General features: G+C 43.0%; 1 protein-coding gene across 1 annotated transcript in view; it reads left to right on the top strand.

Annotated features, from left to right (window-relative positions):
• ptprdb (protein tyrosine phosphatase receptor type Db) overlaps nucleotides 1-25,000 on the top strand; it is a gene marked incomplete at its 5' end in the record, with an annotated part of 121,778 nt that overhangs the window by 85,894 nt on the left and 10,884 nt on the right. The window contains 5 exons of the mRNA XM_080721173.1: nucleotides 6,827-7,002; nucleotides 10,184-10,207; nucleotides 13,271-13,390; nucleotides 15,111-15,265; nucleotides 19,553-19,838. Coding sequence (XP_080577299.1) covers nucleotides 6,827-7,002; nucleotides 10,184-10,207; nucleotides 13,271-13,390; nucleotides 15,111-15,265; nucleotides 19,553-19,838 — 761 coding nt within the window. The remainder of the gene's footprint in view (nucleotides 1-6,826; nucleotides 7,003-10,183; nucleotides 10,208-13,270; nucleotides 13,391-15,110; nucleotides 15,266-19,552; nucleotides 19,839-25,000) is intronic.

Genomic DNA, 25,000 nt, shown 5'->3' on the forward strand with positions numbered 1-25,000 from the left:
TAATCCCATAACATGGAGGCCGATGGGGAATCTCATCTTTAATGTCCATTTTCTCCAAACAACACTTTTAAAGCCTAGGATGGCATTAGATTCTCGCTACAAAAACATAACAACAAAGGCATCGATCGGCCATTTTAGAAACCACATGGTGTGACGACCGCTCCCGTTGTATGACGTCATGACGTCAACCCGGAAGTATTTACGCAATGGACTTCTGGCCTTCAAAATAAGACAATGGAGCGTAATGGAGCCCTGCGAGCGGCACGCTACACATTTAACCCATTCATGTCTGGAGCACTAAATGGGTTAAAATGATTGTCTATCCATTACTTTTTCAATTCATTGAATAATTGAAAATAACATCAAATGATTTTTTTTAAATGTTTATAGTGTATATAAACCGACCGATGACGTTCCACAACAGTGTCATGAAAGAATGGTGAAAGGCTGCTCTTGTTTTATATGCTGCTTTAAAATGATTAGTGTGGACACAATCTATAGGAACCAATCTGTCTTGAGAGATTAGTGTGGACATGACCTGAGGAGGTTCTTCAGACAAAGATGTGTTTCATGGCATGGCAAAGTGCTGCTGTACTGTACATACAGTATGTCTGCATCCCGCAGATTAGCTACATTCCTATTTATTTCCTATTTCTAAAGTCAGCAGTGCTACTCATCCACCCACCATGGAATCCCAGCAACAAAACTGCTATTTTCTCCCATGTTTAGCCAATTAACTGAAAGTGCATGATGTCTGAAAGGGTAGATTATATTCATGATGCATTGGGGGAGGGGGGAGGGGGTGTACACCACATTACAGTGGATCTCTGGCTGGTCTAAAAAACAGAAGAGAAGGCATTGTCTCGTAGCGTTGCTCCTGAGGCTCACTTTACCCACTTGGGCTGAAAGACCTGAGGCAGGGAAACTGGCAGCTCCAGCATGTACGGAGGCAGGCAGTGGGTGGCCAAGCCTGAACAGATGAGCCTTATCTGGGCAGAGCATGTGTGAGGTGCCCCTCCATCTACCCCTGGCTGTCCTGGAGCCCTGGCTGTCGCTCGCTCGCTCACTCGCTCGTCTTTGCTTTTTTCAGTTGAGAAAAGACGCGCACACTTGCAAACATGACCCAACACACACGAAGAGCACACATGAAGAGATACACAAGTGGTGTAAAAAGTACTCACATATTTTACTTAAGTAAAAGTATCAATACTGCAATATAGAAATAGTCTGTGACAAGTAAAAGTCCGGAATGTATCAAAATGTATTTGAGTAAAAGTATGAAAAGCGATGCGACGCGTTGTGCTCCACAAAGTAACTAGTCACTCAAGTTTTCAAATAAATGTAGTGGAGTAAAAGTACGATATTTGGATCCGAGATGTAGTGGTGTAGAAGTAAAAGAATTAGAAATTGGAAATACTCAATTACAAATACCTCAAGTACTTAAGTAAATGTACTTAGTTACAGTACTTTTACACCACTGGACACACACACTGTCAAGCACATGTTTGCACATGGCCTCTGTCTGGTGGTCCAGGAAACACTTCAAAACTGTTATACTTTTCAGGAAAGTAGCAAAAGTAGCAGATCTGCAAGCTCAAGCTTGTGGTGTGCGTGTGCGTGTTTGTGTGTGAGTGAGTGTACTAACTTCACCATACTGTTCAGTTGGAGCATGTCGATGCAGTCTATGAAAGAGCAGCAGGGCTGGAGGGCAGCCGGTGGTGCAGGGATAAAGTACCTGTATGCAGTCTGGGGTTTAAATTCTCCACGGTGACTCTGGCTTGGCCAGGCGCTCCAACAAACACAGTTGGCTGGGTCTCTGTCGCTGCACTCAGGGGCGTCACAAGGGGTAGGAAAGTGGGACTGAGTTACTAGGGCCCAAGGTGGTGGAGGGGCCTTAATTATTTTATACTTTAGCTATTGAAAAATAGCAGATCTACAAGCTCACAGCGCGGCACCGAGTGCCGCGCTGCGAGCTTGTAGATCTGCTATTTTTGAAAAGTCGTGAAAATGTGCGCAAATCTTTGAATATATGTATTTTTTAAGCGAACATTTGTAACTCAAATTTTGCTTCCGGGGAGGGGTCCCTGGAACTAAATATTTTGAGATGGGGGGTCTAGCTGTGGCCAAAGACATATCATCTTGGGGGGTCCTTCACATGAAAACGTTTGAGCACCACTGACATAGAAACATACGTTTCTTGCACACATTTTAACGATTTTTTTCAAAAATAGCAGATCTACAAGCTCGCAGCGCGGCACTCGGTGCCGCGCTGTGAGCTTGTATATCTGCTATTTTTCAATAGTTAACATTCATGGGGGGCCCGCAGTGAATACTTGTACCCAGGGCCCAGAATTTGGTGTGACGCCCCTGGCTGCACTAGAGACTTCTGCACAGCGTTCAGGGCACCTGTTCAGCGAGGAGCATTCTTTCGTTCACCTTAATTCATTTCATTTCACAAAGTTCAATTGAGGCCAAGCTCTCTTTTCCAATGGCGCCCTGATTACAGTAAACATGCGATATTAAACACAAACACCAATAGATTACAGATTACAAACAGATTACAAACACGAATGGATTACAGGACCAGTAAGACTCCCTAAATCGGGAGATAAGCGACCGTCAGGTTGCATACACAAGCTTTAGAAGGCTATGGTTGCCAATCAGGAGGGAATATGGGAAATGGGACAGATCCATGTTGATGACATGACTTTGACTTTGACATGATTTTGATTTTAGGGCAAAATCTGTAGGAGCAGTGTCCAAATATGTGTTTTGCAAAAATCGGCCTGATGGTGGCAGATGCATAGATGGGACAGATGCATGTTGATGACATGACTGTAGCCATACTGTGTACCGCTTTGCGTGATTTTAGGGCAAAATCTGTAGGAGCAGTGTCCAAAAATGAGTTTTGCAAGAATCGGCCTTATGGTGGTGCTAGAAGAGGGCCAAGTGAGAATTGAGGGGCTGTGGTTGTGGTCTGGCAGCCAAGGAGTGTATGTGCAAAGTTTGGCATGGATAGGGGGCAACGGTGATGGAGATATGAGTAGGGGAAAAGTGTGACGTGACGTGACTGACTGACAGACAGCCGGTGGAGGTTTTGATAGTAACTGCGACCTGGCGGTCGCAATAATAGACATTTCAGAAAGTACAAGTACAGCCAGCTCTCTTGTTCCTGTGTTTGTTCCTCTGCACATGTTCCTAAATGGAAATCCTCACTGTTGCAGGGAAGCGACTGGTGACTCCATGTGTATTGGAGTTGACATGTGGTTGTCTGCACCCTCCCCAGAACATACAGTACAGTAGAGGTTGGTCTGCACCCTCCCCAGAACATACAGTACAGTAGAGGTTGGTCTGCACCCTCCCCAGAACATACAGTACAGTAGGGGTTGGTCTGCACCCTCCCCAGAACATACAGTACAGTAGGGGTTGGTCTGCACCCTCCCCAGAACATACAGTACAGTAGGGGTTGGTCTGCACCCTCCCCAGAACATACAGTACAGTAGGGGTTGGTCTGCACCCTCCCCAGAACATACAGTACAGTAGGGGTTGGTCTGCACCCTCCCCAGAACATACAGTACAGTAGGGGTTGGTCTGCACCCTCCCCAGAACATACAGTACAGTAGGGGTTGGTCTGCACCCTCCCCAGAACACACAGTACAGTAGGGGTTGGCAGTGACAGACACTTTATTGTTGCTGTCGGGCAGAAACCTTTCATCTCCATATTTTAACTTTTTTAGTTTTTTTCTGAAATGAATGCCCTTCTTGATCATACTGCAGCGTCGCACAAAAGCATCAGAAGTAGCAGATCTGCAAGCTCCAAACACTGTCAATCTGCTACGTTTGATGCTTTAGAATTTGAATCCTGAAAAGTAGCACTTTTGGACGTATGAGGTTTCCACCCAACAGAGTTGATCTACTGTATGGGAATTGGCAAAACGACTAAATTGTGTTAGAAAATGAAACACAAAAAATACAAAAGAATTGGGTTGATAAACATTATGTTAGAGGCTCTTCTTCGTCTGTACCGTCTCCATTTGAAATAAGATGTCATTAATAACCTGTGTGGGCATGTGTGCGTTGAGGTAATCTAGGAGGACTATAGTAGACATGAGTTGTGATGGGGGAGAATATGCAAAAAAGAGTGGCTTAAGGGATGGGACGATATGAAAATTTCATATCACGATTATTGCGACCAAAGAAATCGCGATTTACGATATTATCGTGATAATCAAAATATCCCCAACATCCATTATCCTGAGGTGGAACATTTGCCAAAAAATTGCAGATCTGTAGATCAGCAATTGTTTGGCAAATATATTTGGTAGATGAGTGAAAAAAATAACGTATCAAGTACGTACTGTATATTATAAATACGCACCAGATATGCAGCTCGGCAAATAAAAGGTGAATTGATCCCAGTGCACTACGGAGCACGATATCACGATAAATTAAATCTCCATGATACGATTATCGCGACTGTTTTCTATCACGATAAACGATAATATCGCTTATGGTCCCATCCCTAGAGTGGTTACTTGTTGTGACTCTACGCAGTAAAATCCGCAGTGCTAATCTGTCCACTTGTAACTCTGTTAGGTCACTCTCAGAGGTAGATTTACACTGAGGACTTTGTAGTGTTGGTTGTTTATTTCTCAATCCCTTAAATCTCAAGTGTCCTCAAAAGGCTCACCAGTGGCTCGTGTTCTCTTCAGAAGAATCAGGTCACGGCTCAACACTGCGTGTATGTCTGTGCCTGTGAGAGAGAGAGAGAATGAAGTGTGTGTGCGTGCACGGTTTTAAGCTGTGACTCAGTGATTTTGGGAATTATAGTATTAGGTCCCAGATGAGCAGGACTGATCCTAAATCAAACACACAAGTATGTGTGCACACACACTCACGCACGCACGCACGCACGCACGCACGCACGCACGCACGCACACACAATCCTTTTCAAGACAAGTAGTTTCAGTTAAGTTGTTACGCAGAGACAGCCTTAATCCTAATTTATACTTCTTCATATGACGGTGTAGCGACCCGAACAAAGCAGAGCTACAAGCCCACAAGGTGTCGCATCCATGACCCGTTGTGGGCTTGTAGATCGACTATGTTCGGTGCGCGACACTGTTGTGTGATAAAGTATGAACCAGGTTTTATAGTTGTCGCTGCTCAAAGTGACACAAAGTGTGTATGCTCCCATTAGTCTGGTCATCATCCTTACATGTATTATAAAACACAATGGCTGAACAATCCACTGAGTCCCGTCTAAGTCATACTGTCTAACTTTTCCAATTAAACAAAAGTATTTTTTGATATCTTTCATAAGTATATTTTTCACAATGACCATTCCACATAAATGTGTTTTTGACAACTTCTCTAAACACTATTAAACACTCATTCACTAGAGCCCCATGACACATCAAAACGAGTTAGGCACCAGAAACGTACCGTAAATGTATTTATTTATGTATTTAATCAATTCCATTCCTGGCAACTTGTTGTGTTCCAAATTATGTTCACAAATAGTCGTTAGGACCATGCAGTGTTCCTTTTTGAGCGCTACTTCTGTATAGACAAACGTTGTAATGATAATGGAGCTACTGTATCATGGAGCTAGCAACATACAACAAAAAGACTGTTTTGACTGATGGCAAAACAGAAAATGAATGTTACACAGTATGACTTTAACCAGGGCCAGGGTCTTCAATGTTTTAGCTGATAGGGAGATGAAGCAGGGACCCCCATTACATTAGTATAGAATTATGTCGCAGATTAAACATTTTTATTGATTCCACAGATAGGCTCATAGACTTGTTTGACATCACTGTCATCAGTGTTGTGTTGGATTCATGTTAATGTATATTTTCAGACATTTAACCACATAAACCCTAAATCCCTTGTAAACTTCACATTTCACTCCGTACTTGGTCTGCTCTATTTCCCCTCTACGCCAAACCTCTTGCTGAAAATAGCCAATCTACAAGCTGCGGGGCATTGAGAGTAGGGATGCTATGGGTTCAAGTGGTCAATGTAAAAAGGGCGTAGTATAGACCCCTGAGGGACTCTTGTTAGTGAAGTACTTAGTGAAGTAGTGGTTAAGCTCTCTATCGTGACCTTGCGTGATCCTTAGCCTTTATTGCTGGGACACAAATCTGCTTTCATGGTAATAGATTGTGTGTAATCCATGTATCCTTTGTCATTGTGGACCAGATTTGAGACAGCTTTAATAAGTAAAATGCATGCACAAATCATTGTGTTTTTTTGTGTGATTAGTGTGTAGACAGACATGCAGCCCTAGAATACGTCACATACAGTATGTCATACAGCCACTGAATTGCCATGAAACATCATCGTAAAGCAGTAGTTCCCAAACAATGAGTAGGGACCCATTTTTAAGGGTCACAAGTAATTATACACTTTTAATTTGTTTGCTATGTTAACAAAAAAAGATTATTTAAATAGAAATATTCAACAAATTAAAGAAAATTAATACTTGCAAATGGCTTGCTTTTCATTAAATCAAACAATTAAAAAATCCATAAATGTAAAGAAATGTTAAGAAATTGTGAAAACACATTGCGACGTGTTGTGATCAGCTGTTTTTGAAATATTAATAATAACGACGAGAAACTGAAACTTGCACGTTAGGTCTCTCGAGCAAAAAGGTTTGGGAACCCCAGTTGCAGAGGATTTAGGAGCAACGTCTTAATCATGTTCTTCTCTTTTACACTTCTGCTCTCCTCTCCCCCTCTCCATCACTTCTTTTCTGTCTCACCCTACACCCTTTACACCCACCAAACCCCCACCCACCCACCCACTTTAACCCCAGGTGTCCCGGGCAGTGACTACATCAACGCTAACTACATCGATGGCTACCGCCGTCAGAATGCCTACATCGCCACGCAGGGTTCCTTGCCGGAGACCTTCTGTGACTTCTGGAGGCTAGTCTGGGAGCAGCACACTGCCAACATCATCATGATGACCAAACTGGAGGAGAAGTCACGGGTAAGACACACAGGCCACCCACTGAGGAGGGCAGAGAACAGAGTTGGGATAGAGTATAGTGGACGGTACGGTACGGTACGGTACGGTACGGTACGGTACGGTACGCAGTGTTGGGGAAGTTACTTTGAAAGCGTAACGTGTACAGTTACAAGTAACTCACCATGGCAGTAACTTGATCAAGTTAAAGTTATACCCCTGGAGGAATGTAACTTATAAAGTTTCAAGTTATATAGAAAAAGTAACTTGAGTAACTTGAGTTACTTTTTTTTCAGCGTTACATTGAGAATGTACATTATTTTGGTGTGCATGAAACAAAATATAATATCCTACAAAAAAAGTCATGCCAGTAGAAATATGCCTCTCAACTCAATCGTCAATCTTATCACATCTCTATGCATATTAACTAAACTGTTACATGACATTTGATCGTAACAGTAAAACTATACTTAACTTTACTGTAAAAATAAATTGGGCCTATGCCTCTTTATTTAACAAAGGTTGACATTTTCTTTTGTAAACATCTGTGTTCCTAAAATAAAATTCCACAAAAAAGAGGATCTGTTGAGGATACTGTACATTAGTCTGATCTTCAATTTGATCACATCTCAATTGTAAAACTGTAACTTAACTGTAAAAAAAAAATAGAAAAAGACTGGTGCCTTGTGTGATAGCTACACCTTTGCTATACAAATTAATTAAACTGTTAAATGACATTTGATCGTCAATCTTAACAAATTTTAAATGTAAAATTATAACTTGGCTTGTAACTTCTTGTAACTTGTAACTTGAGCCAAAAATTACCCAAAAAGTATCTTAGTTACATGACGAGTTACAGAAATATGAATGTAACTCAGTTACCAGCAAGTTACAGCAAAATGTAACTTGCGTAACTCAGTTACATGTAACTTTAACTTCCCCAACACTGACGGTACGGTACGGTACGGTAAAGTTAGGACTGCACTGGACAGGATGGGGAAGAACATGTAATGACTGGTGATGAGGTGAAATGATATTATTATGTAGCAGTGAATACCTTGTGTTGCTAGATGGAGTTTGAACGCTGAGAACTTGGACATAAACACCAGTTGTAGATGAGGTTGAATGTAGGGAGTAGCTACAGGTTGAAGGTCACACAGCTGCCAGCAGAAGAGTGGGCCTTTGTTTTATGATTCACACAGCTTAGTAGAGGATATCAAATGTTTTAGCCAATTATAAGCAGAGAGTCAGGAAGAGGAAGTTAGTCTGTCTTTGGTGTAGGATGTATGTATTTGTGTGTGACTGTTACCGTTTTCTATTATCTTCTAACATCGTATCTGAGTCAAGGTTTGCTGTTCTTATGAGAGTTTTAATTCCGCTGGGCTTTAGCCATAAAGTCCATAAATGAAGTAGGATTTCTACGTCACTGGACAGGACATGGCCCACACTGGGCGGATAGGCCAGAATGCAGCAACATCACCAAACAGTTGAATGTCATCTCTTTACTGGAGGGGGAAGGGAGACAGTAACTAAAGGGTAGACTGTCAGAGATACAAAGGGATTGAATGAAGACTCAAGTGTTTTACTGTGCAAAAGGTGGTTAATACTCAAGTGCCGGCCGTGAAAAAAGAACGTTTTTCTAACGAGAAAAGTTTGAGTTAGAATTTTTGGGGTTTGGGAATCCGTTATTTGTTGTTGACCGTTTTACGAGTATGAAACAGCCTACAGGGACAGACAGGGAAGTGAGGTGCCAGACAGACAGACAGACCTTATTGATCCTGATAGAAATTCAGTTGCCACATCAGCGCATATCAGTAAGTATGAAACACAGATACAAATAGGAGTCGAGAGATACAACAAAGTAATATGGTAACAATAATTTAATGTAACGTACAAAATATGAAAGAGAAGACTTTGCCTGGTTAGATGTTAAAGGTAGGGTAATTGATATTTGTTAAAATAAGTATTAAATTGCTCTATATTCTGATTAGTGCTCATTGATTGTTCTCTCCAGATCTTTAGTAGAAATAAATAGCATTTTCAGGTCAGGATACCAGGGACGTGCTGGGCCCCTGATTCAGCCCGGGAAAAAGAGTTGGAGAGGCCCTCATCGCGCGCTATAGAGAGAGATCTCTCTCTATAGTGCTGCTGCTACTCAAAGATTTGCCATTTCAGATCATGACAAGTGACAAGCCAGTGGGCCAATTACATGAGTTATATTTCGTCGTTGTCGGGTGGAAACCATGTATGTCCAAAACCGTTTGTTTTGTATTTATCATTTTAAAAATGATTTAAACTAGTGAAAACAGCCGATCTACAAGCACACAACGCCTCGCACCGAGAGGCGTTGTGTGCTTGTAGATCTGCTGTTTTCACTACTTTTGTGCGACAGGCAGGGCTTTGCTTTGCGAAAAAATGTACACATTTGAAACTTGGAGATACGAGGTTTCTGCCCAACAGTGACGATTTACTTTGTTGGCCGCCCAGCCCCCAAAATGGAACGAAGGCCAACATTTTATTTTTAATGTTTTCCTAATGGCCGGCCTGGACCGGCCGGGAATGAACCGGACGTACGGGAGTTGGCCCGATTTTCCCAATGGCCAGCACGTCCCTGCAGGATACCAATTTGATCAATCAGGAGAGAGAACTCACACAGGATACAGATTAAAAAAAGGGAAATTGGAAGTGGTACAGTATAGAATTTAAGTTGATAAATTGGGTACCCCTCCCCAACAAAATGTATTTTCTGTTTATTAAAGAGGTGGAGAGAGGAGTAGACCCCTGTTAACAAAACATAAATATCACTTACCCTACCTTTAAAGGTGATGGGGATCGAATAGAACAAAAACAATGGAATAGAAGGTGCATGGGACTTGCAAAGACAATAGCAGCTGAACTGGGGAAAGATATTATGCAATCGAGGAGATAATCATTTTTGCTTCCAGGCATTTTGTTAACTAACAAAAAAAAGTAAATATTCATTGTAAATTTAAATGTAATATCAGAGTGAAATGAACACACATTGCTTGAGGTAAGATCAGTGATTAATTAATTGCTAACCAATTATGTCTGGAGCCCTGCTTCCCAAATGAATTTACCTTCGTCTCGTCTGTCCCTTTTTTCCTATTAACCTGTGCTTTGTGTTAAAGCTCTTTCTCCTTACCAACTCTTCCAACTCTCTCTGTTGTGTCTGTTTGACCCTCAGATGCCTTCTTATTTCTTCTCTAAGGCAAGATCTCTCTTTCTCTCCTTTGCTAAAGGCCACTTTATACCCTGTCCATTGACCGCATCGCACAACAAAAACATTATTTTTTGTTGTGCGACACGGACGTTGGACAGAGTATAAATGATCCTTTATCCTTTGTGCAAAACACCACCTCTTCTCACATGGTTTTCTCTCCCTAAACCTGTTTCTGTTCACTCTTTGTTGTTTTTTCTGCTGTACTCCGTTTTTCTTTCAAAAGCACTGAGTGAGAATGCTCGCCACAAGCCTTCTTCACAGTCAGTAGGCTTGAAATGGGTGTTCAGATTGACCACAGCAGTTCGGGAAAGTGCACTTTAAACTCCTGAGCGGTAATTCAACTCTGAGAGGGTAACAAAAATGACCCCGTAAAGGTCCATACATTTACTCCTAGAGTTAAATGAACACTCAGGATTTTACAGTGTGGGCATGTTAGATTCCACATATTGCATGATGACAGCGCTATAAGCTCTCTCTACAGACGTCCAATTTGTAGACCACGTCATCGTCACCAGAAATAGTTGGAAAACCCAGTTTTCCCCAAACAGGCTTTCTACTGTAGCTACAGTGCCACGCTAGACGCATCCTAACATCACTTGACACTTAAAACGATCAATAATTCACCACCAGAACAGCTGTGACGTCGTGCGGCAATGGGGGGGGGGGGGGGGGGTGGAAAGATTGTATTGCCTGCATTTCCATTTCTTTTTAATTCCTGCCTCTTTCATATCTGTATGAGATTGTGAGCTGTCTGCTCGAGTAAAGGATTTAGTCTCATTTGTTACAACTTACAACTATAACTCATTATGCCTGTAAGCATTATAAGCAGTATGTCTATTCAGATGATTTGTGTACACATTCTACACAAGCCCAGCGTGGGTCCTACTCGCTGCTACACCAAACCATACAAGACTACAGCCAAGTTGCGCTGTTAGCCTATATATCAACCTACGTTATTTTCTTTACACAAGGCATTTTACTGCCTTCCCACTGGGGTTTTGGCAGTGGCCTAGGCCCCCCTACATGGACAACCATTCCAGTCCTCACTGGCCTGCAGTGTCTCAGGGCCTGATGGGAAAACGACAGTTGAAAAGCTGTAATTACAGCCCGAACGTCTTGGGCCAAAACGCATAATCCCCAGTCTGGAGCAGTGGAATGCAGAGCGAGCTGAGCCGAGCTCCCTGCTGTCTTTGATGTTAGGACTGGAGGGATCAGCACATAGCGTTTGGTTTGGCCTGATTCTGCCAAAAGGCCCCGCTTCTCCCCTCTCCTCATAGCGATGGGATTCTCTCCCCCATCCCCATCCCGATCCCTCCTCTCTGTGGTCTCTGAGGCCGAGCTAAAGAACTACAAATATGCCCGCCCGATACGGTAGGAATTCAGTGCGTTGCGGCGGCGCGGCATGCTGGGATTTGGTGTGCTGCGTGTGCATTTATTCTTTTGCATAGGGATTTGGTGGGATGGAATATAGGGCAATGTACTGCGTCAGACATGCGAGGGGCTAAATGCTAGGTGTGGGTTCTGGAGGCCTCTCTGTGGGAGCCCGCCGACCCATAACACGTTGTACGCTTCATGACACATGAACGGTTTCATTTTGTTATGACACAGGCAAGATCTTTGATATAAAAAAAAGCAAGCATGCAGTTTCTCTCTTATCCTCTTTGTCCTTCTCTCACTGTGTCATGGGCACACACACATACTCACACACACACACACACACACACACACACACACTCTCTCTCTCACGGAAATGGCTTTCATACGCACACGGTTCTTTCCGTGCACATTTTTTTCTTTTTTTCCACATATACCACCGTTTCACAAAATGTTGTTTCAGCAGCACCCCAATTTACTAAGCAATTAGAACGGGGGTCTTCAACAGGAGGTCTTCAGAGTTACTACAGGGGGGGCTGTCAAATCGTTGTGTGATAGGATAATTATTTTACATTAACAACTTGAACCCTAGCATCGCTATTCTGAGGATCATTTTTGCCAGAAACGGCAGTTCTACAAGCTCACAATGCCTTGCGCTGCGAGTGTTTACCAAGTATTGGTCAAATGTCTGAAATTACACATTAACACTCTTACTGCCTAATTAAGGATTTAAGGATGTCTTATACTGCCATCAAAGTAGATTACCTTTGCGATTTTATAGAAAAATATCCATTCATTATTTCCAACCGCAATCTTTTGTAAAAGACAGACATATCTCATCGAGTTGTGAAGAAAAGAAAAAGTCAACTGAGCGCTGCCGTTCCAATGAACGAGACTAAAGATTGTCCCTTGTTTGCACCAGTTGTAGAGCATAGAAACAGAGAAACTAGATCCAGGCATAGAAAACGACCAGAAAAGTGATCCCGCCACCATTGTTGTTTACGTGTGCTCAAGATTTGAGACTAGCGTTACGGGAGCTGCCGCTACTGCAGACACCCGCGCCACGCCTCATCTGCTCAGACAGGCTCTGCCCGGGAAAAAACGAACGTTCGGTATGGCGGCGCGGGAAAAGAAACAAGCGTTCGTTCGGCGGTAAAAGAGCATGAATCCAACATACACTGATGGTGCTAGATCTGCTTATGTATGGTATGAAATCTGGAACAGGTCATCATTGTCGGGTGGAAACCTTGTATCGCCAATTTTCTAATTTGTATGTTCTTTCGCCCTGCTTCATCGTACAAGGCCGTCGCACAAAAGTAGTGAAAACAGCCGATCTACAAGCACACAACGCCTCGCACCGCGAGGCGTTGTGTGCTTGTAGATCGGCTGTTTTCACTTGTTTAAATCATTTTTAAAATGAAAAATGCAAAACTAACATTTTTTTGGACATACAAGGTTTTCACCCGACAACGACGATGTAGTGCTTAATTTCTCTCAGCTAAGGAGTCCTTGGTCTGAAAAAACGTTGAAGACCCCTGAATTAGAAGCCTTGTAGACCCCCACACGCCCCCCACCACCACCACCAGCACCACCACCGCACTAAAACACTGTTGTGGTCGCGTTGTGCATCGTCATCATGGTCATCATCTTCTCACAGCTTGTGGTGTCCCCCTGCAGGTGAAGTGTGACCAGTACTGGCCCACCAGAGGCACGGAGACCTACGGCCTCATCCAGGTCACGCTGCTGGACACAGTGGAGCTGGCCACCTACTCTGTCAGGACCTTCGCCCTCTATAAGGTAGGTTGGGGTGGGCAACTTTGATGATGGTGAGGGCCACTATATTTCCACCTTCACTCCAGAGGGCCACATTGCATATTGCCACGTCCTACTTTGTCACTTTCTAGTATCTCATACAAAAAGAAGCAAAAATAGCCGATCTACAAGCTCAAAACGCATCGCAGCGCGATGCGTTTTGAGCTTGTAGATCGTCTATTTTTGCTTCTTTTGAATTGGAATCCTGAATTATTTTTTTGTTATTTTTTTAATTGGAATCCTGAAATGTAACATTTTGATTTAATTTCAAACACATTTAGTTATAAACTCATGTTAACTTTATGAACCTAAATACAAATACCTACATTGGACATAAAATAAATACATTTTAATACTACTATACTAGTCATTAAGCTACTAATATAGACAGAATTAAAGCAGGTCATGTTTGGAATTGTAACAGCTGAAATCAATAAAATATCAGTATTCCAGTATTAACCTGCGGGCCGCATTAAGTGAAGGTTGGGGCCGCATGTGGCCCCCGGGCCGCCAGTTGCCCATGTATGAGGTAGGAGATATACAAGCTCACTCATAGATAACTACACGAGTAACTACACAAGTAACTACACGAGTAACTTCACGAGTAACTAAAGATGAGAGATGTAGTAAAGTAGTATTGAAAATTTGAAATGACTAAATTACTGAGTAAATGTACTTAGTTACTTAACACCACTGGCTGTATGTATGTATGTATTTTCTGCCCGACTGCAATGATATATTGTTTGTATATCGTTGTTGTCGATGTTCATTTCGATGTTCGTGTTTTTTCGTCAAACGAATGCCCTACTTGATTCTACTACAGTGTCACGCAAAAGTAGCAGATCCACAAGCTCGCTCGTGGAGCGGTTCAAGCTTGTAGATAGATAGATACATTATTAATAGATTACTATTTTAGATCTTGAAAAGTAACAGTTTTGGACATGATATGCAGTACTGAATGCTTTACTTAAGTAAGTAGCAACATCATCATGTAGAAATACTCGGAAAAGTCGTACACTATAAGTAAAAGTCCTGCATTCAAAACTATAGTTGAGTAAAAGAACCAAAGTATTTGCATCAAAATAAACTCACAGTACTCATTTTATGCAGAATGGCCCAGTTCACAGGAATGTAATTAATAATGCATTATTGTCACACGTTGCAGCTGGTAAAGGTGGGGCTGATTTTAATTACTTGATGTGCTGCTGGGTAGCACACACTTATTAATAATACATAATAATTAATCAGTTCATGTAACCATAATGTTTTGTAACCATGATCCAAATCTGCAAACTAGTAAAAAAATATCAAATAGTACAAAATGTGCCTGAAAAAGAGAGGAGCAATCTGAGCACTCAAAAAGTTAAAAAAGGAGGGGAACGGACGTAAAAACTGTACTTTATTTCATTACCAAATAATAAAAGCCAACCTGTTTCGACCAACGCAGGGTCTTCATCAGGTACACAATGTGCCTCTGAGATGTAGTAGAGTAGAAGTATAAAGTATTAAAGAAATAAAAATACAAATTGTTGTGTGTGCTTGTAGATCTGCTGTTTTCACTACTTTTGAGCGGCGGCCTTGTATGATGAAGCAGTGCTTTACCTTGCGAAAAAAAGAATTACAAATTTGAAACTTGGAGATACGAGGTTCCTGCCCGACAGTGACGATATGCTCATCATTGTGTGTTATAATAACACTTTCTCAGAGTGGCTCCAATGAGAAGCGAGAGGTTCGTCAGTTCCAGTTCACTGCCTGGCCGGACCACGGAGTGCCCGAACATCCCACTCCATTCCTGGCCTTCCTACGCCGGGTGAAGGCCTGCAACCCTCCAGATGCAGGACCCATGATCGTCCACTGCAGGTACTCTATGTGCTCTCTATGTACTCTATGGATTTGTGCAGCATGCGATCGCGTGTGTGTGTGTGTGTGTGTGTGTGTGTGTGTGTGTGTGTGTGTGTGTGTGTGTGTGTGTGTGTGTGTGTGTGTGTGTGTGTGTGTGTGTGTGTGTGTGTGTGTGTGTGTGTGTGCCTGCGTGCGTGCGAGAGAGAGTGTGCACGCGCAGTCTGAGTCACATTTTGAGGTCCAAAAATGTTGAAATGGCGTTCTTAGTTCTTTTGCCTCATGTGAGGTCCAAAGTGTCAGACTCCACTAGAACAATTTTGTTTTCTTTAGATTATTAGTGCTAAGGTTAAAATAAGGAAAGGATTCAGATTGGAGTCAGCGTTAGGATTAGGCATTTAGGGATTAGGTTTAGGGTTGGAGTTTGGGTCATTTTTAGTGTTCAAAATGTCAAGAAAAAGGAAAAGACACACACACACGTTGGTATTTCTATGCTTGTGAGGACAGCTTTCCTCACAAGCATAGAAATACCAACGTCTGTGTGTGTGCGTGTGTGTGTGCGTGCGTGCGTGCGTGCGTGCGTTGCGTTGCGTGCGTGTGTCTGAATATGTTTCTGAAAAAGTACAGTACATGCAGATTCCTTTTCTGACAGTTCTCAGAGTTCAATATAGGATAGCACAATTAATCTTAAAACGTTCAAGGAACACATTCAACTTATTTCCAATGTGGTCCATAATCCTTGTGGTCATTGGTTGTGCGTGCGTGCGTGCGTGTGTGTGTGTGTGTGTGTGTGTGTGTGTACGTGTGTGCGTGTCCACGCGCATGCATGAGAACACTTACGCGCGTTATTTTGGATTTCACTTGGCAGTGTAATTTTCATAAACCTTAGGCTCATTGAAACGCGATGAGGGCCCGGGACATCTCCCATAAAATCAGCCCGCGTAGGTCGCGAACTGAAATGAGATTGACCCACCATTACACGAAAACCCCAAAAACCATTCTCACTGGCTTAGACGCCCGCGCGCATTCCTGTCTAAACGCCCTCTATAAAGTTTTACAACAATAGCCACCATGCCGCTGGCCCCAATTCTACATAAGCAGATTTAATGTTGACTATTTATTTACCCATTAACGCATATAGACCGGGAACGCAACCATTATTTTATGCTTTAACTATTGAAAAATAGCAGATATACAAGCTCACAGCGCGGCACCGAGTGCCGCGCTGCGAGCTTGTAGATCTGCTATTTTTGAAAAATCTTGAAAATTTGTGCAAGTCTGTGAATATTTCGACACGATTCTAAAAGTGTCTTTTTCTGAAAAACTATGTTTCTATGTCAGTGGTGCTCAAACTTTTTCATGTCAAGGACCCCCAAAATGATATGTATTTGGCCACGGACCCCCATCTCAAAATATTTAGTTCCAGGGACCCCCCAGAAGCAAAATTTGAGTTACAAATGTTCGCTTTAAAAATACATATATTCTAACGTCTGCACACATTTTCACGAAAAATAGCAGATCTACAAGCTCGCAGCGCGGCACTCGCTGTGAGCTTGTAGATCTGCTATTTTTCAATGGCTTAAGTATAAAATAATTTGGGTCTAAATAGGTTAAACGTGTGTCATATCGACCAGGTTCATAAGTTGATATTATGAGACTCTGGTGCAGCAGTGTGCGCAGCAGGAGGCAGCTGGCTGGGGTGGATAAGACTGTGGATTAGGGATGGGACGATGCGCCATATTATCGTTTACCGTGATAAAAAAACACTCACGATAATCGTATCGTGGAGATATAATTTATCGTGATAACGTCCTCCGTCATGCACTGGGATCAATTCACCTTTTATTTGCCGAGCTGCATATCCGGTACCACTTAAACCCTCTATTGGTAAAAGGTACTTATACGTACTTGATAGAGTAATTTTTTCACTCTCTATCAAATGTCTTTGCCAAAAAATAGTCGATCTACAAGCTCACAACGCGTCACGTTGTGACGCGTTGTGAGCTTGTAGATCTGCTATTTTTTGGCAAATGTTTCCACCCCAGGATAATGGGGTTTTGATTATCGTGATAATATCGTAAATCGCGATTTCTTTTGTCACAATAATCGTGATATGAAATGTTCATATCGTCCCATCCCTGCTGTGGAGTCCCTGGCACCCACTGAGCTCCGCAGATGGAACGGAGCCCTTATCTTATGTTCTCCAGGGACATGACCAAGAGGATGGAGGAGAGGCCGTACTAGACTCATACTACCTAGACTAGAGAGAGAGAGAGAGAGGGCCATTTCTGCCCGACTTGTATTTGGCAGTGGTGGGGAAAGTATTCACCTCATATAACATTGAAAGACAGACGGATAGAACATAGTACTGGAGTAGAAGTAAAAGTACTGGAAATTGGAAATGCTCCAGTAAAGTACAAATACCTCAAAGGTGTACTTAAGTACAGTACTTGAGTAAATGTACTTGGTTACTTTACACCACTGTTATTTGGTAGCGACTGCTGCTGTCTGTCGCGACTCGCGATGCTGGAAACGGGACATTTTGGGCAGGTGACACGGCAGTGCGACTGAGTATGAATCTGGGCCTTAGTGAGGAGGTATTTGAAGGAGAGACAGGGACGGCTGGATGGAAGGGTCCAGACAAGTGATTGAGAGGGTGAGTTAGCGAGAGAGACGCGTGGAGTTTAACAAAGGGATATCTGCGGACTGGCAGAGAGAGAGAGAGAGAGAGAGAGAGAGAGAGAGAGAGAGAGAGAGAGAGAGAGAGAGAGAGAAGGAGGTCAAATCCAGGCCACCGGAGAATTGGAAATGACGAATTAAAGGAAAGTAATGGGGAGAGAGGAAATAGGCTATAAGAACCCCCTCTTGCAAATGCGAGAATGATAAAGTGATTGATTGGGAAGCAGGGGTGTAAGAAGGGGCCTTTAGAGACAGAGTAATGGGGGTTGAGGGAAGGAGACGCAAAGGTTGGCAGAAGAGGGGGGGGCCTCCTTATCTTCCTAACAGGCCCATGGAGTATCTAACAGGATTATCAGTCAAATTGAATTACCCCAGCAAGGCTCCATCATAATGTGCCTTAGCATATCGTCGTCGTCGGGTGGAAACCTTGTATGTCCAAGACCGTTCGTTTTGTATTTATCATCTTAATAATGAACTAAAGTAGTTAAAATAGCAGATCTACAAGCGCACAACGCCTCGCACCGCGAGGCGTTGTGTGCTTGTAAAACTCGTAGATACGAGGTTTCTGCCCGACAGTGACAATATCCACCGGCTGATATATCACTCAATGGAGTGAATCTCATTCCACCTGAGCAACACTTACACAAACACGCACACACACAGAGAAAGAGATTAATTTAACCATCTAGAGGGTTTTATTCACCGGGAGAAACCTGCGTGGTCAGTCTGTTCCATCATTTAGTTACCAGCGCAGCACAAAATGTGAAGTGTTTGGGTGGGTGACTAAATGGATTGTATTTCCGGACGGCGTGTCAATAGGACAGGACATCTTCCTATAAGACCAGCGCTGCTGACGCAGCTCTTATGTCAATTACCATGTCCTTTGTGCGCAATATTGCTGGCTGGCATCTCTATGAGACATACTGTAATTTACTTAGAGAAGATGGTGGAGCATTATTGTAACGGCTCATCTCTGGGATTTTACATGTGCAACTAGGAACAGACTGTCTTCTGAAAAACAAGAGGCTTGGTTTAAAAGGCACACACGTATAGACAGGAGGAATGCCAGCTCAATTATGTATATTCCATACTGCAGTGGTTCTAAAGTGGGATCTCCAGGGGTCCTTGAGCGGTATATTCGGCCGGTAGTATTCTTTTTTTTTTTTAAGCCCCCCCCCCCCCCCCCCCGCTTACACATTTCTCTACATCTACACATTTCTAAAGTGACAATTTAAGGACTTTTTAATAGCTCTAAATTGAAGAAATTAAACATTGGTCAAATTGTCAAATATTATAGCCAGAAATTGTGAAAATAGCCGATCTACATGCTCACAACGCCTTGCAACGAGAGGCGTTGTGAGCATGTAGGTCTACTATTTTCACAATAGAACCGTGTCATACAAAATGTATCTATAGTGCTCGTCAGGGTGGGGGGGTCCCCACTTAAAAAAAAAAACATTATTATAATTATTTTGGGGGTCGCCGCCTGAAAAGGTTGAGAACCACTGTTCTAGACATACTGCATGAAAAGGGTTTGAGTACCACTGATACACCGTATATTCATAGTTCTCTTCATTCATTGCCCTCCTCCCTTTCTTCCCATCCATCCATCCATCCATCCTCCCTCAGTGCCGGGGTGGGCCGTACAGGCTGCTTCATCGTGATCGACGCCATGACGGAGCGCATCAAGCAGGAGAAGGCGGTGGACATCTACGGCCACGTGACCCTGATGCGCTCCCAGAGGAACTACATGGTGCAGACGGAGGACCAGTACGTGTTCATCCACGACGCCCTGATGGAGGCGGTGGCCTGCGGCAACACGGAGGTCCCCGCCAGGAGCCTGTTCTCCTACATCCAGAGGCTGACGCAGATCGAGCCGGGGGAGAACGTCACCGGCATGGAGCTGGAGTTCAAGGTGAGGAGGAAGGGTCGATCGTTACCTTTTCCACTGATGGAATTATATCCAAAAGTCCTTTGTTATATCGTCGTTGTCGGGCGGAAACCTCGTATCTCCCAAGTTTCCACTGTGTACGTTCTTTCGCAAAGTAAAGCCCTGCTTCGTCGTACAAGGCCGTCGCACAAAAGTAGTGAAAACAGCAGATCTACAAGCACACAACGCCGAGGCGGTGCGAGGCGTTGTGTGCTTGTAGATCGGCTGTTTTCACTAGTTTAAATCATTTTTTAAAATGATAAATGCAAAACGAACGGTTTTGGACATAGAAGGTTTTCATCCGACAACGACGATATACAGTTTATAAAAAAAGGAAGAAAAAAAGAAACTGTTGCAGCCCTACAAGGATTCTGCCCAAGATCCGAAGAGGTCCCAGAACGGAGTTATTTAATTCTGGTCCGTTGTCTGCCTTTAGACCACAGTATAACACCATGGTGACCATTTAGTACTCGGCCACTTCTTAAACATTTGTTTTCTAATTTATGGAATTTCTTTGACTTTTCTTTGATTTCTTCATGAAATTACTGAAAAAAAGAAAATCATTGAATTCTGTTTTTAATTCATGAAAAATAAAAAAAGATGTTTTGTTATGTTTTGAATAATAATAATTAAAAAACAAAGGGACCCATAAAAATCAAAGTCTGCGACCCACCTAATGGGTCCTGACCCAGTGTTTGGGAACCAGTGTTCTAGGACTAGGTGGTCTCCCCGTGGACCAGGTGGTCTCCCTGTGGACCACAACGGTAGATGGTTTTACATTCTAAAGGTTGTGGACCACAACGCTAGATGGTTTTACATTCTAAAGGTTCTCGGGTTAAACATTGCAACAAACCCAAGTAGAATGAGAATGACTGGAATCCACAGCACCACCACCACCACAGGCACGGAGCTGAAGGTGAAAGTGAAAGTGGGGAGGAGGAGGAGGGACCTCCTCAGATATATAGGGTTTCCTTCAGGCTACAGCAGGGGCGTCACAAGGGGGGGGGGGAACGTGGGACTGAGTTACTAGGGCCCAAGGCGGAGGGGCCTGGAATTATTTTATACTTTAGCTATTGAAAAATAGCAGATATACAGGCTCACAAGCGCGGCACTCGGTGCCGTGCTGTGAGCTTGTAGATCTGCGATTTTTTTGAAAAGTCGTGAAAATGCGTGCAAATCTTTGAATATATGTATTTTTTAAGCAAACATTTGTAACTCAAATTTTGCTTGGGGGGGGGTCCCTGGAACTAAATATTTTGAGATGGGGGTCCGTGGCCAAATAGATATCATTTTGGGGGTCCTTCACATGAAAAAGTTTGAGCACCACTGACATAGAAACATAGGTTTTAAAAAAAAAACCTTAGAAGGATTTGAAATATTCAAAGACACTCGGTGCCGTGCTATGAGCTTGTATATCTGCTCGTTTTCAATAGTTAAAGCACATAATAATGTGTTCCCGGTCTAAATGGGTTTTAAACCCTCTCCCCCTATGAAGAACATTCATGGGGGGGGGGCCCGCAGTGAATCCTTGTACCCAGGGCCCAGAATTTGGCGCGACACCCCTGTTCATAGGGTTTCCTTCATGCTACAGTGTGATGGTAAAGCATTCCTGTGCTAATGGGAATGCTCTCCTCCACAAAGAACAAAACCACTAGCATTCCCTGAATGATTTGCCCAGCCTTTAGAGTGATGCAGACCAGATGTCATGGTTATCTCCGCCGAACACTTAACTGGAGATCAGATAGGGTTTTCCACCGTCATCAGTAAAATGGGCAGCAATGCAATTTTGCATCAAAGTGCAATGATGTATCCCTCTGATGTACAGTACAATACAAGTCACGCTGAAGCTGGTCTGGTGGCTTTTGGAGACATAATACTCTATTCCCACATTTTATGTTGCTCTTATTTTCATGACTTTTCTTCTATTGGTTACTCATGCCATGGAGACTTGAGTTCAATTATGTTTTTTTGTATATGTTGCATTCCTAAGACAAAAATGTGATTATAGTAAATTTACCCCCATTGATTCCGGATGGGGACCCGAATGGATTTGGGTCCTCATCCGGAAATCAAAGGGGGTACATTTCTTGCAATCAAATTTTTAATCTTAGGACTGCAACAAAAACAAAAAGAAAATATTATTGAACTCAAGTCTCCATGGTGTGAGTAATCAATAGAAGAGCAGTCATTTTGGGGGTGAACTACTCCTTTAAACCCTATATTATGCGTCCCCCAGGGGTCCCCTTCTTTTTTCCCTCGATCATTTTCACAGAATGTTCACATATTTTGGCCAAAATGTTGTCTCAGAAGAGGAATGCTGGGGTTCAAATTGAACAGATGACTAATTATGGACGGGAAGCACACGGATGGCGTGAGACAAAGAGTAACTTGTATGTGAAACTCTGTTGATAAGCCCGGCATTAAAACTCAAGCTGACTGACGTGAAGCCCACTGTTGTTGATACTGGAAGCTGCATCAGAGGACCCCAGTGAACTAGCCCGTTTAGACCTGGAGCGTATTATTACACATTACTTTAACCGCTATTTTATGCTTTAACTGTTGAAAAATAGCAGATCTACAAGCTCACAGCGCGGCACCGAGTGCCGCGCTGCGAGCTTGTATATCTGCTATTTTATTTTTTATTTTTTTAATCTTGAAAATTTGTGCACGTCTTTAAATATCTTTGACCGGAAGTGTCTTCTACTGTAAAGGTTTTTTAGAAAAACGCATGTTTCTATGTCAGTGGTTCTCAAACTTTTTCATGTCAAGGACCCCTAGAATTATATGTATTTGGCCGTGGACCCCCCATCTCAAACTATTTTGTTCCAGGGGAACAAGAAGCAAAATTTGAGTTAGAAATGTTCGCTTTAAAAATACAACATATTCAAAGATTTGCAGATTTTGCACCCATTTTCGTGACTTTTTCAAAAAATAGCAGATCTACAAGCTCGCAGCGCGGCACTCGGTGCCGCGCTGTGAGCTTGTATATCTGCTATTTTTCCAACAGTTAAAGCATATAACATGATGGTTAAAGTGGTCCCCAGCAGGTCTAAGGGAACTAGAGAGCTTGTGGTGGATGTGGGGTTTCTCTCGGAGCCGTGATGTGTGTAAGAGAATAGGGGACTGATGTTGCTCCCACGGTGTTCTAATAGCCACCGACGGTCCCGCTCTGGGTTCGTGAGACCCCTATTGTTCCCCGTCGGAGTCTGCGGTTTCCCTCTGCCCCGTTCTCCCTTGTTCTGCCGTTCTCTCTCACCCGCATCAAGCCGTGGTCAGAGGCTATTTTCTGTTCATTTGTACATGTGTGTGTGTGTGTGTGTGCGTGTGCGTGTGTGTCTGTCGTTGATGTCGGGGCCCAAACCTTGTATCTCCATATTTCAACTTTTAAAGATTTTAATTAATGCCACATATACTAGTGTCACAAAAGTTGCAAATATAGACGATCTACAACGACGAGCTTATAGTTTACAGTTTACAGTTTAGGCATTTAGCAGACGCTTATAATCCTAAGCGACTTACAATAAGCAGATAATACATCACTATAATAAACGAGTATAATATTATTTGTCGATATTTTTTATTATTTGTCGATCGTTTTTGTCGCTCGGCTGTACACAACAGTCCTTTTTCTTTTTCTTACTGTCCTGTAACTTGTAACCTTAACTTCTGTGTGACTCTGGGTGACTGAATTTCCCCCTTGGGATAATAAAGGTATCCATCTATCTATCTATCTATCTATCTATCTATCTATCTATCTATCTATCTAATATGTCAGAACATCAGCAACAATATAACAACTGCATATGAATATCAATCTAAAAAACAATGTAATCAATTACGACACGCCTTTGTGGGTCACTGTTTTTTAACTTTTTTAAAGTGAAAGTGAAGGTAGTTACATCTGTCAGTGGCTTTTCATAAATATTGAACCAACGAAACGTATTAATAAAGAGGATCCATAGGAACACTGGTTCCTTTTCCCGTTTCCTGAACATGACAGGTTGGACATACAAGGTTCCCACGCGACAACGACGACAAGTATGTATGTACATGCGTGCATGTACTGTATGCGCGCGTGCGTGTGTGTGTGTGTGTGTGTGTGTGTGTGTGTGTGTGTGTGTGTGTGTGTGTGTGTGCGTGTTTGTGTGCGTGCGTGCGTTTGTGTGTGTTCTGAGGGTTTTCGCTGATGCAGGATCAACTCTGGTTCACATATGTGCGTCGAGACAGTGTGGGGCCTTGTGGTTTCCTCGGCCCCCCTTCCCCCTCCCCCTCTCCCCAGTTTCCTCTTCCTCTTTCCCCTTTGCCTGTTACAACCCCCCCACCCCCACCACCAAACCCCCACCAGTATCCCCCAGGCACGTGCACACAAAGACATAAAAGGGGGCTTGAGCCCCTGCCCTTTTACCCGTCTGTAAAGATTGCCCTCTCCAGACAATGCAGTTTTTACTATGGTGAAAGAAATGAAAATGCCCTCTTTTCCATGCCATAACTGAAGGCAGCAATCAAGAGAATCGCCTTGTCCAAACTCTATACCTGAACCCGAATGCAGCATCATATGTTGAAAGAATTGCCCTCTCTCTGTAGAAATCCATGACGCCACATTGTATTGACTTGATTATGCTTAGTTCAGTGTGGTATCAAGCGCCGAAAATAGCCTGCGACGCGTTGTGAGCTTGGAGGTCTGCTATTTTCTTGGAGGTCTGCTATTTTTCGATTTCCACCAAAAGGCCCTTTTAGAAATTTCAGCCCCTGCCTCTCTAACATTCTCTGCACGTCCCTGGCCACCAGTATCCCCCATACTTCTGCCCCCCGTACCTCCTCCCAACCCCTTCCCTCCTTGTTCAGTTTATTCAATTGAAGTTCTTTATGGCGTTTGACTTGGACCCGGCCCAGACCCTGGATTTTTTCCAATCGTCTTTTGTCCAGTACGAAACAACAAGAAGCCCGGGCCTGAGGTTAAATGCATTTGAATATGGTTTTAAGATATTTTAAACAGCCTTGAGTGATGTTAGTGTTACTGACATGGATGCCAGGTCACGATCACGTCCCATTCTGAATCCCATGAAGGTTCATCATTTATTAGTCTGTCAGCTGTATGTTGATGTATGTCAACCCTTCCTTCCTAATATCCCCCTTTCTTTCTTTTC

The sequence above is a fragment of the Nannobrachium achirus genome, assembly GCF_963921795.1.
Source record: "Nannobrachium achirus genome assembly, chromosome: 3".
Lineage (NCBI taxonomy): Eukaryota > Metazoa > Chordata > Actinopteri > Myctophiformes > Myctophidae > Nannobrachium > Nannobrachium achirus.